General features: G+C 48.7%; 1 protein-coding gene across 2 annotated transcripts in view; it reads left to right on the forward strand.

Moving 5' to 3' along the window:
• Nucleotides 1-11,028: 11,028 nt before the first annotated feature.
• CD101 (CD101 molecule) overlaps nucleotides 11,029-14,288 on the forward strand; it is a 32,423-nt gene continuing 29,163 nt past the window's right edge. The window contains exons 1-2 of one of the 2 annotated variants that reach the window (XM_075909229.1): nucleotides 11,029-11,402; nucleotides 13,474-13,854. In XM_075909229.1, the coding sequence (XP_075765344.1) occupies nucleotides 11,357-11,402; nucleotides 13,474-13,854 (427 nt within the window). In that variant the 5' untranslated portion in view covers nucleotides 11,029-11,356. The remainder of the gene's footprint in view (nucleotides 11,403-13,473; nucleotides 13,855-14,288) is intronic. The other variant, XM_025185224.2, reaches the window with a different exon arrangement.

Genomic DNA, 14,288 nt, shown 5'->3' on the forward strand with positions numbered 1-14,288 from the left:
GAGATGGAAAGAGCTAAGTTGTTTTTCTTGGCTTGCATAGTTGGTCCACGTTTCTGATCCATAGAGAAGAATGCTCAGCACACATGCCAGATAAATAAGTATCTTTGTTCTAATTGTGAGCTTTGAGTTTGCCCATGCATGTTTTGTTAGTCTGCTGAATGTAGTAGCTGCCTTTCCAATATGAATGTTAATTTCTGCATCTAATGACAAGTTGCTAGTTATGGTTGAACCTAAGTTGCAAAACTTCAGAACTACTTCCAGAGGATTGTTATTTAGCATAATATATGGTGGGGTTATGTTACCTTGTGCAAGGACCACAGTTTTCCAAATTGACAGGTTCTTGACATTTAGGCTATAAGATCCTGGAGTTGTTTCATTATAAGCTACAATAGCAGCAGCAGCAAAGAACAGTTCTCTGATAAGCACACATTAATACAGTGTCATGTGCATAAACAAGGGCACATGAAGTGAGATGTGTGCTGATTGCATGCAACATTGACATGGAGGGGCAGGGCCCTGCAGTGTTTCTGGGGCAGGCCCAGACCTTGCCCTGTGTCAGAGCTCAGTGCAATCTCAATTCTGAGCCTGTGCCTGGGACAAGAGCTACACAGTGACGTCCCACCTCCTTGCAGCCAGGGGCCTCTGCTCCCCAGTCCTGGAGCCTCCACGTTTATTTGGTAAATAGCAGTTGCAGAATTTTTAAATATTGTGTGAAGAATGTTTTTAAGCCTCAGGGAGTAATATAGCACAGTGCCAAAGCAGAAGGGGCAGACTCCACCCTCTAAAGAAATAGGATTAATTAGTGTCACTGCTGGTTACTCAGCAGTCAGTGCTCATGCTGATTGGTATTACATGCCCTGACTGAAACTGTGGCCAGGTGGTACCAGACGCTGTATATAATACCTATACTAAGATGGTTCCTTTCCCAAAGTGCCTAAGTCTAAACAAGCAAAGATAACAAGTGGTCCTGTGTCACCTTAGAGATGAATAAATATATAAAACCATGAGCTTTTGTGGGTAATATCCACTTCCTCAGATGAGTTGGAGTGATGAAGTGGGCCTTATCCTCGAAAGCTGATGGTTCTATATATATTTGTTAGTCTCAAAGGTGCCGCAGGATTCCTTGTTGTTTTGATAGTTACAGATTAACATGGCCACCCCTTTGAGACTTTTCAGGCAAAGATAGGAATTGAGTCTCAGATCGTGACTCTTAAATAACCAGTGAGGTTGTCTGAGGTGCTGTACTTTCATCAGTGCCATATAGATACTGAGCACTGGGTGCTGCGTTGTGTGATGGTTATTCATAACCTGGGTTCCTCACCCAATTGCAGTGTGCAGGTGGCTGTGGTTACCTCTCTAAGACCACAGCTGGTCCCACGGCATATGGCATTCACTCCCTGTCCTCCTGAGTAGTACTGCCATGTGCTGTTAAACTTGCCACTTCCCACGCAAATGGTGGCTGCAAGTCCTTTGTGGAAGGTGTTTCTCTTGTGCCTTGTGCGATAAGTATAGTGCTTGGGGGTCCTTTGGATAAAAAGTGCTGTGCAAATGTCAGTTCAATCTCCCCACGCTCTCGTGTTGGCCCTGGTGGATCTTTTAAAAGATCACTCCTCACCTGGTAGCCATTTGTCCCCAGGGGTGTATAACAAGGGGGAAGGCTGCTTGCTCTCAGGGCCAGGCACAAGATGACAGGAGAGGTAAGACCGTCTGTAGTTTCTCCAGCTCCTGCGGGAATGTGTCTGTCACGAGCACTGCATGTCCCAGAAGTTGCTGATCCGTAGCCCGGCCTGCTTTTAGGAGAAAAGGGTTGACGTGGCATAACCAGGGTTTCTTTCTAAGTCAAGGTAGTAACCACGAAAAGTCCTAGAGCAGCCTCTCGACACAAAAATGGCAGAGCATTGGTGGCTGCAGTACCAGCATGCTACGCTGCCCCGTGATGGGACCGTGGGGGCCCACCTGGGCAGGGGAGAGCAGTTCAGCCTAGCTCAGCTGAAACGGGCGCGACAGAGGTGGGAGAGCCCAAACTGTAGTGGCCTGAATAGCAGGGACCATAGCTCACTGCACCCGGCCACGCAGTAGGTAGCTCTTCAGTTACTGCCAATCAGTGCTGTATTCAGACTGAAGTGGAAGGTTCTCCCCTCTCCCCGTTCTCTGCTGAACCATGCTTGGCTCCGGGTTCGCAGATATAAATCACCACAAAGCAGGTTGGAGGCTCTAGGAGCCTGCAGTAAGCCAGAGTTTGCAGCTCCAGACTTTCAGCTGGGCCCACTTTGCCTCAAGTGAAATCTGAGCAGCTTCTGTGGATGTTGCCTTTCTGACCTGCGCAATTTCACGGGGCAGGGGAAAGACTCGGTTTCTGTTCACTGTGGAGTGTCCCTGGCCATGCTCAAAGACGTTGCTCATGGGTGACTGACTTGTAGCTGATGAGAGTGAGGCGCTACAGGCCTGGGGAGAATCAGACACCGCTGGGGGTTCAGGAACTGGGGGCTCACCAGAGCTCTGCCAGTACCTCTTGGTGTGGCCTTGCGACCCCCTGTGATTACAGTGCTGAAGCCTGGTTTCCTCATAGGGTATTTTCATGGCAGTCCATTCCAGGGCCCCAACCTCTCCGGAGGGGAGGGAGGGTGGTTTACAAATGCAAGTGCCCAGCAGCTGCCTGCTTGCATTGCAGCCTGGTGGCTTAGCCCTGCTGTGCAGCTGCTACTCACCCAGTATCAGAGCTGCTCAGCCAGAGCTGCTAACAAGCCGCCATCAGTGGTTATGAGCCAGGCTGTCTCAACTACAAAGCTCAGGGGTTTGGGTGACTAGGCTGGCACAGGGGAGCAGAAGCCCAGTTGTAGGCAGCCAGCTTTGAAAATGTGTGGTTGGAGTCAGCGTTCACCCGGCAGCTGGCATCAGATCAGTCAGCCACTGCTCAGGAAAGCCCAGCACTCCAGACTGGGACTGAAATCTGCCTGTCTGGGTTTCAGCACGGGCAGCAAACATCAGTGGTGAGCTCACGCCAAGAGTTCCGGCTCCCTCCGGCCTTGGCTGAAAGGTTTCAGCAGAACCTGCGTGTTTCTCTGGGTGGATTCAGCTCACGCACACCCAGAGGAGACAAGGAAAAATAATCCTGAGTTCAAGTCCTAGCAATCTGGAGGGAGGGGGGAGCACAACGCTACCACGATTATCTCAGTGTCTTGGGGGATACCAGCAGCTTTCAGATAATCAGGGGAGCTGGCGCAGCAGACTTTGAAGTCTGCTGTCAGGTTTTCTCAGCCCTGATCGCAGACTTCAAAGCCTGCCGGTTAGTTCCCCTAATTACAGAGTGCGAGCTGCCTGCCTGCCTGCCCTAAGGCCAGCCAGATCAGCTAGGCTCCCGCGTGCGTATCCGTGGGCTGAAAGCTCACTCTGGGGCACAAATACCTGAACCCACCCGTCCTTGCATGGCCCAAACTCCACATTCACTTCAGTGGAGTGGCTGGCCTGTCATCACTTAGCCTCTTGCCTGCAGTTCTAATGGAGTAAAATAAGATTTGTGCGGATAAAGGCTTGTGCTGGAGTGCCACAAAGCCAGCCCGCCTTGGGGAAGCCAGCTGGCCCTGACTGGGGTGGGGGGAGGGCACACAAGGGAAATGAAACAACCATTCCTCCTGCAGGGAGCAGCTGCCCAGGGGAGCTCTGAGTGCAGCCACTATTATCTGAGCCTCACTTGTCTAATGCCCCCTTGGGCTGTGACCTGGTTTCAAACAAGAGGAAGGGTGCAGTTAAAGGAGGGGTAGCTTTGATATAGAAAGGCAGGTGTCAGAGTCAGGGTTGTGCAGAAAGGAGGTTACTGATTCCCTGGCTTAAAACCCCACTGCCTTTTACATTTACAAATTAAAGTAATCTGGGGAGTGCATGAAGGTAGAAGGGGACAGAGAAAATCCTGGAGGATGCTGTCACCACCTTGGACCTAGACTGCAAGCGTGATAGGCAGAACAAATAGCGTTACCGGGACTCAGATGTTAGTCGGTGAATCATGTGTTCACAGTTTTGCTGCTATTCCCTGAGCACGTTATTTAGGGAATAGCCTGCATCAGCTGAGATCAATTGCTGTTCAAATAAGATTGGAACCATGATGAATAACGGCACCATCAGTCACTTCCGTCATTGATCTCTGGATCACAAACTGTTTCTGAAAGGAGGGTAAATATCATTATGCCAGTTTTACTCGCAGGGAAACAGAGGCATGGGGAGATTGTGACTTGCCTAAGTTTGCAGTGTATGTGGCTGTGGCAGAGACTCCATGTCTCCTAGCCCTGTGCCCTGTCCCACTAACTAAGGCTTCCAACCTCTCAACCTTTTACTCTGCTACTGATGAAATGGTGGGGGAGGGTGGACAATGGGGCTTGGCTCCCAATTATTTTTGGACATATTGTGAATCGTGGGCCTAGTGGTATAGGGGTTTTCTCCCCTTCCTGCCTGCACATCCTTCAGCTCTGGGGCCTCTCTGCTGTAAGGACCCACGAAGCCTACCCCACTGCCCCTTGAAGCACACTTCTGCTGCCCTGGGTGGGAAGAGAAGGGGAGAACAAAAGTAGCAGCAGCAGGGAGGGCAAAAAGAAAGCTGCTTTTGTGCCCTGCCTGGACAACTGCTGGTACAAGCAGGGGATTGGTCTCTTGTCTCAAGCAATAGGGTGCAATCCCACAGCTGGCTCTTCACAACTCAGTCTTAGGAGGAGCATCTGGTACCTCTATTCCAGCATAGGCAGGGCATCCTTTTGGTACCAACCAGTTGACAAAAACTGGTGATTGACTCAGTCTTATTTGTTGCTGGACCTGCTTAGCTCAGCCATAGCGTGACATTATAAACAGTTACATAATGTAGTTAAACCTTGTCCGCAGTGGGATTTGAAGATACTTTTTAGCCTGATTTTAGCAATAGTGAAGCCTGGTTCAAACTGCCTGATGAACAGAATGACAGAGGGGATGCACCTAGCGTCTCACCTGCCTTTCCCGGACCTGACACACGCTGTTAAGGCAATTGCTGGGGGTGGGAGGAGGATGGAAATAAAAATTTCAGCTGAATATTGTTTAATGAGAACTTCTGTTTTGGAATTGGGAAAAAATAAGCAGTAAGTGTTTGGGAAAGAAGCCGGGTTTTAATGTTAAGCTGCTTATTGAGGTCTCCAAGTACTGGAGATACAGTATTTCAAAACTAATTAGATTGACAGAGGCTTGGATTCGATTACAGGATTTCCAGCGGCCGAGGGTTTTTTAAAATTAAATGGCTACATTTGAAATGGTAGAGAGAATTAAACAGCCGTGGCTGCCGCCAATTATTAAACCTCTCAAATTGCTGCGAAAAATGATAATACTGACAACCGAAAAGTCTTCACTGCCCCTTTCAACCTACGCTGCACCAGGCCCTGAGAGTTAGGAGATAGCAGAGTTGACTCTAGTCCCACAACTTGAATTCAAGTCCGACTTAAGTTGCCTAGGTGACTCAACTTGAGACTCGACTCGGGTTCATTGTTTGTGACTCGAGACTCGACTTGAGACTTGCTAATTTTGTTAAATCGACTTGGTGAAAAAATTGTCCAAAAATGTCGATATTGATGGCTTGTACAAAAGTGACTTGACATTTTTTAAATTAAGACTTGAGACTCAACTTGGGACTTGAACTGTAGTGACTTGAGACTCGACTTGGACTTGACGATGACGACTTGAAGACAACACTAGGAGATACGATCTACTTGCCCAACCATCTTGATGAACAAATGCATTAGATAAGAACATAAGAATGTCCGTACTGGGTCAGACCAATGGTCCATCTAGCCCAGTAGCCTGTCTGCCGACAGTGGCCAGCACCAGGTGCCCCAGAGGGGGTGGACCAAAGACAATGATCAAGCGATTTGTCATGTGCCATCCATCTCCAGCCTCTGACAAACAGAGGCCAGGGACGCCATTTTTATCCCCTGGCTAATAGCCTTTTATGGACCTAACCTCCATGAAATTATCTAGCTTTTCTTTAAACTCTGTTAAAGTATATCTACACTAGCCACCCTAGTTCAAACTAGGGTGGCTAATGTAGTCATTCGAACTTGCAAATGAAGCCCGGGATTAAAATATCCCGGGCTTTATTTGCATGTTCCCGGGCGCCGCCATTTTTAAATCCCCGGTAGTTCGGACTCCCTGCTTGCGGCTACACGCGGCACGGGCTAGGTAGTTCGAACTAAAGCCCCTAATTGCAATGAGGAGTAACGGTAGTCCGAATTAGGCCGTGTCCACACTCAGGGGTTCTTTCGAAAAAAGTACCCTTTTTTCGAAAGAACTTCCCCTGCATCCAGACTCAAGCCGCGTTCTTTCGAAATTATTTCGAAAGAACGCGGCTTTTCTTTCGATGGCGGTAAACCTCGTTTCACGAGGAAGAACGCCTTCCTTCGAAAGTTCCTCTTTCGAAGGAAGGCGTTCTTCAATGTAAAGAGGCCGTCTTCGAAAGAGAGCATCCAGACTCGCTGGGTGCTCTCTTTCGAAAAAGCGGATTTCCTCTATCGAAAGATCCGCCTGCAGTCTAGACGCGATCTTTCGAAAGAGGCTCTTTCGAAAGATGCTTTCGAAAGAGCCTCTTTCGAAAGAAGCCTGCAGTCTAGACACAGCCTAGGGGCTTTAGTTCGAACTACCTAGCCCGTGCCGCGTGTAGCCGCAAGCAGGGAGTCCGAACTACTGGGGATTTAAAAATGGCGGTGCCCGGGAACATGCAAATAAAGCCCAGGATATTTTAATCCCGGGCTTCATTTGCAAGTTCAAATGACTACATTAGCCACCCTAGTTCGAACTAGGGTGGCTAGTGTAGACATACCCTTATAGGCCTAGCCTTCACAGCTTCCTCTGGCAAAGAGTTCCACAGGTTGACTACGCTGTGTGTGAAGAAGAACTTTCTTTTATTAGTTTTAAACCTGCTACCCATTAATTTCATTTGGTGTCCTCTAGTTCTTCTATTATGGGAACTAATAAATAACTTTTCTTTATTCACCCTCTCCACACCACTCGTGATTTTATATTCCTCTATCATATCCCCCCTTAGTCTCCTCTTTTCTAAACTGAAAAGTCCCAGTCGCTTTAGCCTCTCTTCATATGGGACCCGTTCCAAACCCCTAATCATTTTAGTTGTGAGGGACAGGGTTTGCTGCAGCCCTAGAAACCAAGTGGGAGTGGGGCCTGCCCTTGCTTTTCTCTCAACGGCCAGGGAGGTGCCGTCCCTCACAGATACTCACTGGCCAAGGGCTCCTGTAGTACATGTAACCGGGGACGTATACAGGTGGGAGGAGGAGGGCTTGGAAACCAATGGCTCAATTTTAAAAATTATTCTACCCCCCTTAAAACAGTGACCGAACACAGATCCTTTTGCCTCAGCTTGAACGGTCTCTTTTTTGCATTTTGAAAGATACATCTCTGCTTTTCCTACCTCTCCTATCACACAGGAGAGGCCCCTGCCTCTCATAAGGTACAAGCTAATTAAGGCATCAGCTTGGATGACCATCCCAAAGGACTTGTAAAATGTTGACCATAATTGGAGAGTTATATAAATTGTCCTCTGTCGGCAAGTTTACTATTTCTAGGCACAGCTGGTAGCACCACATAGTAAAGCAGCCCTGATGTGACTCATCAGACCCTGCTTTCAGTTGCTTAGAACTTTACCTGCTCAGGCTGCTGAACTTTCTCTCAGACTAATTTTTGCTGGAAAGTTTGAGTCAAAGCAGTTCAGCCATTTCCAAGATGCAGAATAAGGAGGCGCCATTGGCAGGGCCCTAGAGGGAAAAAGAAAAGTATTGTGATCATGTGATTAATAAACTGTATCATGATGCATGTGCACAAGGGGGGGCGAATGAAGATTTTAGCAGCAACTGTTATTGTGGCAACATCAAACACTCAAGTTAGAATATGAAACCTTAATGTTCCTTTACCATATTGTTTGTGTGTGCCTAGAGATAAAAACAAACATCTCCACTATTCCAGTTCTTCCATTGATTGGGCTTCACCTGAGAAAGCAGTGAGAGGTAACATTTGCCCCCAGAGGGCGCTAAAGTAACACAGGTAACACATCTGTCAAGATACAACTAAGTTCTGTACCTACTTGTGCTCCAATTTTTCCCCGCTCTAATTTCATATCTAATCAAGCTAGTGCATAACTAGTCTATAGGATATCCAGCTTTTCATTGAGTTTAATTCATTTTCTGCTTTCTTTCTCTATTCCCCTCTTCCCATACAGGGAAGATAGAATTACTAAATCTCTCTCCACTCATCTGGCTTTGCTGGAATGATTTTTAACAGAATTGGCAACTTTTAACCATCTTTGTAGAGGACTCTGATCCTTTCCCTTCTTTCTGCTTTGTGCCTTTGCTGGCCATCTCATATGTTTGTTCTAGCATTTTCCCTTGGAGGAGGAATGTTTTTAAAAACTCACAAGTCCCTCTGGGCTGGGAGCTGTTGTTTCCCTTTGTTTAGAGAGCTCTGGGGATGGGTAAAGCATATTTATCCTCTTTTTTTTTTCTTTTGCAAATGCAAAGGTCAGTTAACACATCATTTGACTTACAGACTCAAAGCCAAAGTGTCTGCATTATTTCCACACTGGCTGCAGGAAATGCAGTGAGACTGACCTCCGCATTTCCTTTCCATTGCTCTCTTGAGGCAACAATGGCAGTTTGCTTTCCCACAGACCCAGCAGGGGACTGGCCTGCGATCTTCATGTAAGAGAGGCTAGAGTCATCCACAGGGGTCCATGGCAGTAGAGCACTCCCAGAATGCTCCTTAACCTCTGCCTGAAGGGGGCTTCACACTGCGGTGGAGGAACTATGGCAAGTTAAAGCAGCCGGGGTAAGCACTGACTTAGTCCAGGAACAACGCCATGGGCTGCAGTCACATATTTGACACCCTCCCAACACGCCTTTCACAGTAGTCTCCCATGATGCTTTATCTCAATGGAGGGGGCTTTTGCAGGTTTGTGGAGGAGGGCAAGTGGGAGAACATCCCAGAGCTGACCCACTTCTCCTATTTACATACACCAATAGGAAGCACAAGCTGCTGCTTGTCATGATCCTCCACTTTTCTGCTCCCTGCCATTTGTGGGAACAGAGGGCAGAATTAGGTCCTGAATTAGGCTCTGTGAAAACACATGTTGCTTTTATTTGGTTGCACATAGGAAGCAGGCAACTTCCTGGCAGGGAGCTCTATATGATGTGTGTGTGTGTGTCACTAAGGACTGAGTCTGGGCTCTGTAGCTGGTCTGTAATGAAATAATTCAAGTGGGCCAACAAGCAGGCTACGTAGGAGCTAATAAAGAACTATGTCTTGCAGTGAGCCGTCTCTGCCTTTATCTGCCAGACCTGCAGGTGTGTCACACGAATCAGTTCGTTCAAAGGAGAAAATAGAGATCTTATGTTTGGCTTTGTTCTTTCTATGAACCTTGCTCCCTCTCCCGGTCTGGTGGGACCAAGCCTAACAGCATGTGGTTTACAATCTGCAATCCAGCAGCAGGTCCCTGAGCCAACGTTCGATTTCAGCAATGCTGCGGGGAGCTACACAACTCAGGCCTGACTGTGTTGTGTCAACGTTCTTTCCGAAAGTCCCTCTAATTCAAACCATGTTCTGTGGCTTAGCCAGATGTCCAGCGTTCTCCTTGGCTGAGCCGTACGCCCGGCCGTGTTGCTCTCCTGCACTTTCCATGTGCACATAGAGATGGCCTGGAGAGACCGCAAGAAGCCCTTGGCCACTTAAGCTGAAAGCCGGAGAGGTCATGGTGTCCTAGACCATCCTGTTGAAATGCAAGGGAAAGCAGCACGGCCAGGACACAATCTCTGCCTCTCGCACAAAGAAAAAGAAAGAAAGAAGAGCAGCAAACAGTGTTCCCCTCGGTAACTGTAACAGACCTTGTTGCCACAGCAACAAAACTGGGAGTCTCGGTTTCCATTGCTGTCCCCCACCGCCTGTCTCCTAAAATGTCTGCAAGTGCCATAGGTGCTGCTGAGCCTCTTGTGCGTGGCTGCCTTTCTACCAGCCTAGCTTGCTCGGGAGCATTTTGTGTGTGTGTGGGGGGGGGTGCAAACTGCTGAGGGGGGAGTGTCTCGTTTCACTCGGTGGCTGCCATTTCCCCACTGGCTGCAGAAAGGGCTCCCAGAATCTTTTGAAGCAGGAGACCTGTGCAGGGAATTCCAAAGTCTGGCCATAAAAGTTAATTGAAGCAAACTCCCACTTTTGGCCCTAATGAGGAAATAGGTAATGTGGGGCAGGGGCTCTGCTCTCTGGTTAACCCTCCTCCTGGTATTAAAGCAAGCTGTGGGGGGCAGGTGTTTCCTAGCTGCAGGGCAGACAGTGGACTGGAGACTTTCAAGAAATCCCTCATCAGCGAGGCCCCAGAACCCATGAAATGACATCTGGGTTGAAATCTAACACAGAATGGGAGCTAACAGTGGAGATCAATGCATCAGCCAACCTCCAGCTGTCCTGATAAGGGGACTGAGAATCTGTGAGCACTAACAAGCTGCACAGCTTGGATCTACTCAGCGTGGAAAATGAGGTGTTCAGAAGCGGTGTGGATGAAACAGTCAAATGTGGCCTTCATTGGGCCAGTCTCGTGTCCGTGCCCCACCACTGCAGTGGGGAGTGCCACACTGCCTGTTGTGTACACTGGGATGCCAAGCTCTTGGCCATATGTGATCGTGTGAAGCCCAGCTGATCTACGTCAGGGGTTTGTATTGCTGCTCAGCACCCTCCATACATGAGAGAGTGGCAGTATCCAAATCGGAGGTGTTTTTATGGCATTGCTGGCTCTGCTTCCTCTGTTGTATGGGGAGAAGGTTTGTTTTGGTTGGTTGGCTTGGGGTTTTTTTAGGTTTTTGCTTTTATTTTACATAAACCCAACAACATCGATGTGAACCCACTGTCTGGCACAGGAGGCAATATAGTGAGCATTTCAATGGCAGCCACAATGACAAAAGGGGGGAGGAGGGGGGGTTGACATTTGCTGTATAGTACTCACTGCATGCTGAGTGCTGTACAGACAGAGAAACCACAGTTGCTGCACTGAGAAGCTTATAGTCTAAGCCTGCTACACCCAGCGTCAGATGAGAAGTAACCAAAGCAGGATGAGGCAACGGGGATGGCTGTGCACGTAACGCCTTAGTTTTGTGGCAGTGCACCGGGACCCTGCCTTTTCAGCTTTGTAAAAAAAAGTCACTTTGCTAGCCTCTTTCTGCCCCTCCTTTTGAAAAAGGGAAACCCCAGCGTGAGCCTCCACCTTCCTCCCAGTGTTTCTTCATAGGGCTTGGTGGCTGCAGCTAGCTGAAGAGAACCTTTTGCTACCTGCAGGGGAAGGACCTATCTGCCCCAGTTTGCAATGGGGTCCAACCAGCGCTTAGCAGCTTCTCTTCTCTTTGTTCTAGGTGAGTGTTGTGGGACTTGTTGGCTTTCCTCTCCAGTTAGCATTTGCAGGAAGGGGGGAGTTGTTGTGGGGGAGAGCTTAGACCTGCAAGCCACCCACTCCTTTTGTTCCTCTCTGGGAAAAGACTTGTGCCCTGTGGGTTCTGGGTGAGTCTTAGGTTTTCTGTCACATTGACTGCTGCAGCTGACATTGAGGGACACCGGGGCTCAGAGACAACTGTGGCGGTTTGGCCCATTTTGTATCCCCATTTATTACTGTGTATCACTAGCTTACGCTAGACCAGTGCGCTCTGTAAGCTGTGCACTTGGGATCAATTCAAATGCTGCCCGGATGATGAGCAAAGCACCCAGAGCTGGCAGCATATGTTTCTGTTGGTGGTGCACATCCGCACACATGTCAGTGCACATCACAAAACATATTTTGCACACGGATGGAAAAACTTAGAGGGAACGTTGCAGTGGGCCTGTACTTTGCCCCACGATTTCCATCCCATCTTCATTTGGCCCACAGTCTCCCTGCCACTCTGTACCTGCTATAGTTGGTCTTTTTGCTCATGTTGCTGTTTGTACTTCAGTCAGAAGACTAAACGCTTATCTCCAAAGAAGGCTGTTCCAGTATAGCACCGGGTGTGACTTTAAGGATTGTAGTTCTAATGGGGTAACTCGCCATGTGCACATTGTATTCCAGAATACGAACACCTTTCTCTGGGTTAGCATCATTTCCTGCCGCAGGCCTCTCAGAAGAAGACACTCTTCTTCTGGCTGTGTCCACACAGGGAGCTATTCTAGAATGGCCATTCTGGTCAATGTCCCTGTGTAAACAAGCCCTTTTGGGGAGTCTCAAATAAAATGTAGAGTAAACCAGCATTCCCTGAGAACTCCACTTGTAACAAGGGGAGAAAAACTACAAGCTGTGTAGCTGGCCCTGTGTCTTCCCTTTCCAACTCTGTTCAGGCCAAATATAGGCAAAAGAGGGATGGAGCATACGGCTAAGGGGTGAACCGCTTTTGCAGGCTATTCACCTCTGCTGGGATGTCTTTGCCTACTTGGTCTGATGAGGCCTCCTTTGGCACGGCTCATCACTTGACGTATTCTTACAGCTGTTTGTCTATTGGCAAATCAGCATTGTCTCCCATGGAACTTGCAGCCCATCCATACTTGGTCTGTCCATGCTGACTAGGGAGATCAGTTTTCTTTGTCTCCTCTCTAACATCACTTGTCATAGTGATAAGCGATTCAGAAATCCACTCACCCCAGTTGTGTTATCTACAGGCTAATCATGCCCAGTTTTCTGAGCCTCTTCATAGAACCCTACTGGAATCTGTTATCCTCTTTAGTGCTTTCCTCTGAAATGGCATCACCTTGTCTGGTTAAAACTGTGGTGCATTCATCTGCTGTCCCCTCCAGACAGAGGTCTTAGCATCACCCAGGAGGGCAGAATAATCATTAAAAGGATGCTTGTTCTTGAAATGTGAGGTTCTCAGTTTGAACATGCAGGTTCTACAGCTGTGGGTGCCAAATGGGTATCAGCAAATGAGAGTTGTGCTGAAACCTGATTTGCCCTCACCGTTGTGATAAATACACAAGCGAATTAAGGCTGTGACTGCAAGCACCGCATGTCTGCAGCTCAGATTCCATGTATATGTAAATCCCAAATCTCTCTTAGGAGGTGCCTCTAGAAAAGGCATGGGCAATAAGATGGAGGTAGTTCCCCAGAGTGTAGCCCCTGTCACGCTGCTGCCACCATATTTACCTGCATGACCACAGGAACAGCTGCATGCAGCTCCTGTTGGCCAGATATTGTCATTCCTGGCCAATGGGAGCTGTGGGAAGCACCATGGACCAGGACTCCACTTCCCATTGGCCACAAATGACAATCCGTGGGTAATAAGAGCTGCACTTGCCTCTAACTGCAGCCATGCAGGTAAATATAGTGGCGGCGGTCCGACAGGCTAATGCTGGCCAACCGCATCTGGACCATGGGCGGGTTGTTGTCCACCTGTGCTCTTAGAAGGATTTGCATTGCTGTACACAGGAACCACGTAACATTGCTGCTGTTTCGTTATTTATAAGCAGGCCTCTGTGTTGGCCAAAGAGTAGTTCTGGTGCAGAAAGGACGTCTCTATCGGGCTAGAGGTTATCACATCACCATCTGGTGCAATGTCAGTGGCTACCAGGGGCCCTTGCAGCAGGATTTCGAGTGGTCCATTTTCCTGCCTTCAGCCCCAGAGCAAAAAATGCAGATCATCAGCACCAAGGATTCCACCTTCCCTTATGCCGTCTACTCCCAGCCTGTGCAGAATGGGGAAATCTATGTAGAGAGAGTACAAGGGGACTCTGTCCTGCTGCACATCAAGGAGCTCCAGGACCGGGATGCTGGCGAGTACGAGTGCCACACACCCAACACTGATGAGAGGTTCTTTGGGAGCTACAGCGCCAAGACAAACCTTTCAGGTAAGAGCTAGAGAAGGCTGCTTGCCTCCTACTTGCCATTTAGCCACATTCCACCTGTTGCTCTGAAGCATCATATGATGGTTCAGGTTTACTGATGCTCTCCAGTATGGATCCAGGAGGTGTCATGTTGGCAGTGAATCCCTGTATGTCTTTGGTGAAGGGAGAGGCCAGTGACGTGCGGGGTCTAAAAAGCCCAAGGGTGTCAGAGGGCTGTTCCTCCCACTTCCTCAGAGTAGAGACTGAGCCAGTGGGGAAAGGTGGTTGTCCCCTATCTTGGAGAGACAGGGCAGTATTGGTACAGGGGGTGAATGGGGCCTCTTAGCTAGGCCTTTCCTTCTTCCTGCTCTGGGGCTTTGGTGCTGCTCCTCCCAGTGGTGGGAAGGTCACGGCACCTCTGCAGCACAGAAAAGGGGGAAGCAAGTGGAGCTGTCTGT

This window comes from Pelodiscus sinensis, chromosome 1 (genome assembly GCF_049634645.1).
Source record: "Pelodiscus sinensis isolate JC-2024 chromosome 1, ASM4963464v1, whole genome shotgun sequence".
In the NCBI taxonomy this organism is placed as follows: domain Eukaryota; kingdom Metazoa; phylum Chordata; order Testudines; family Trionychidae; genus Pelodiscus; species Pelodiscus sinensis.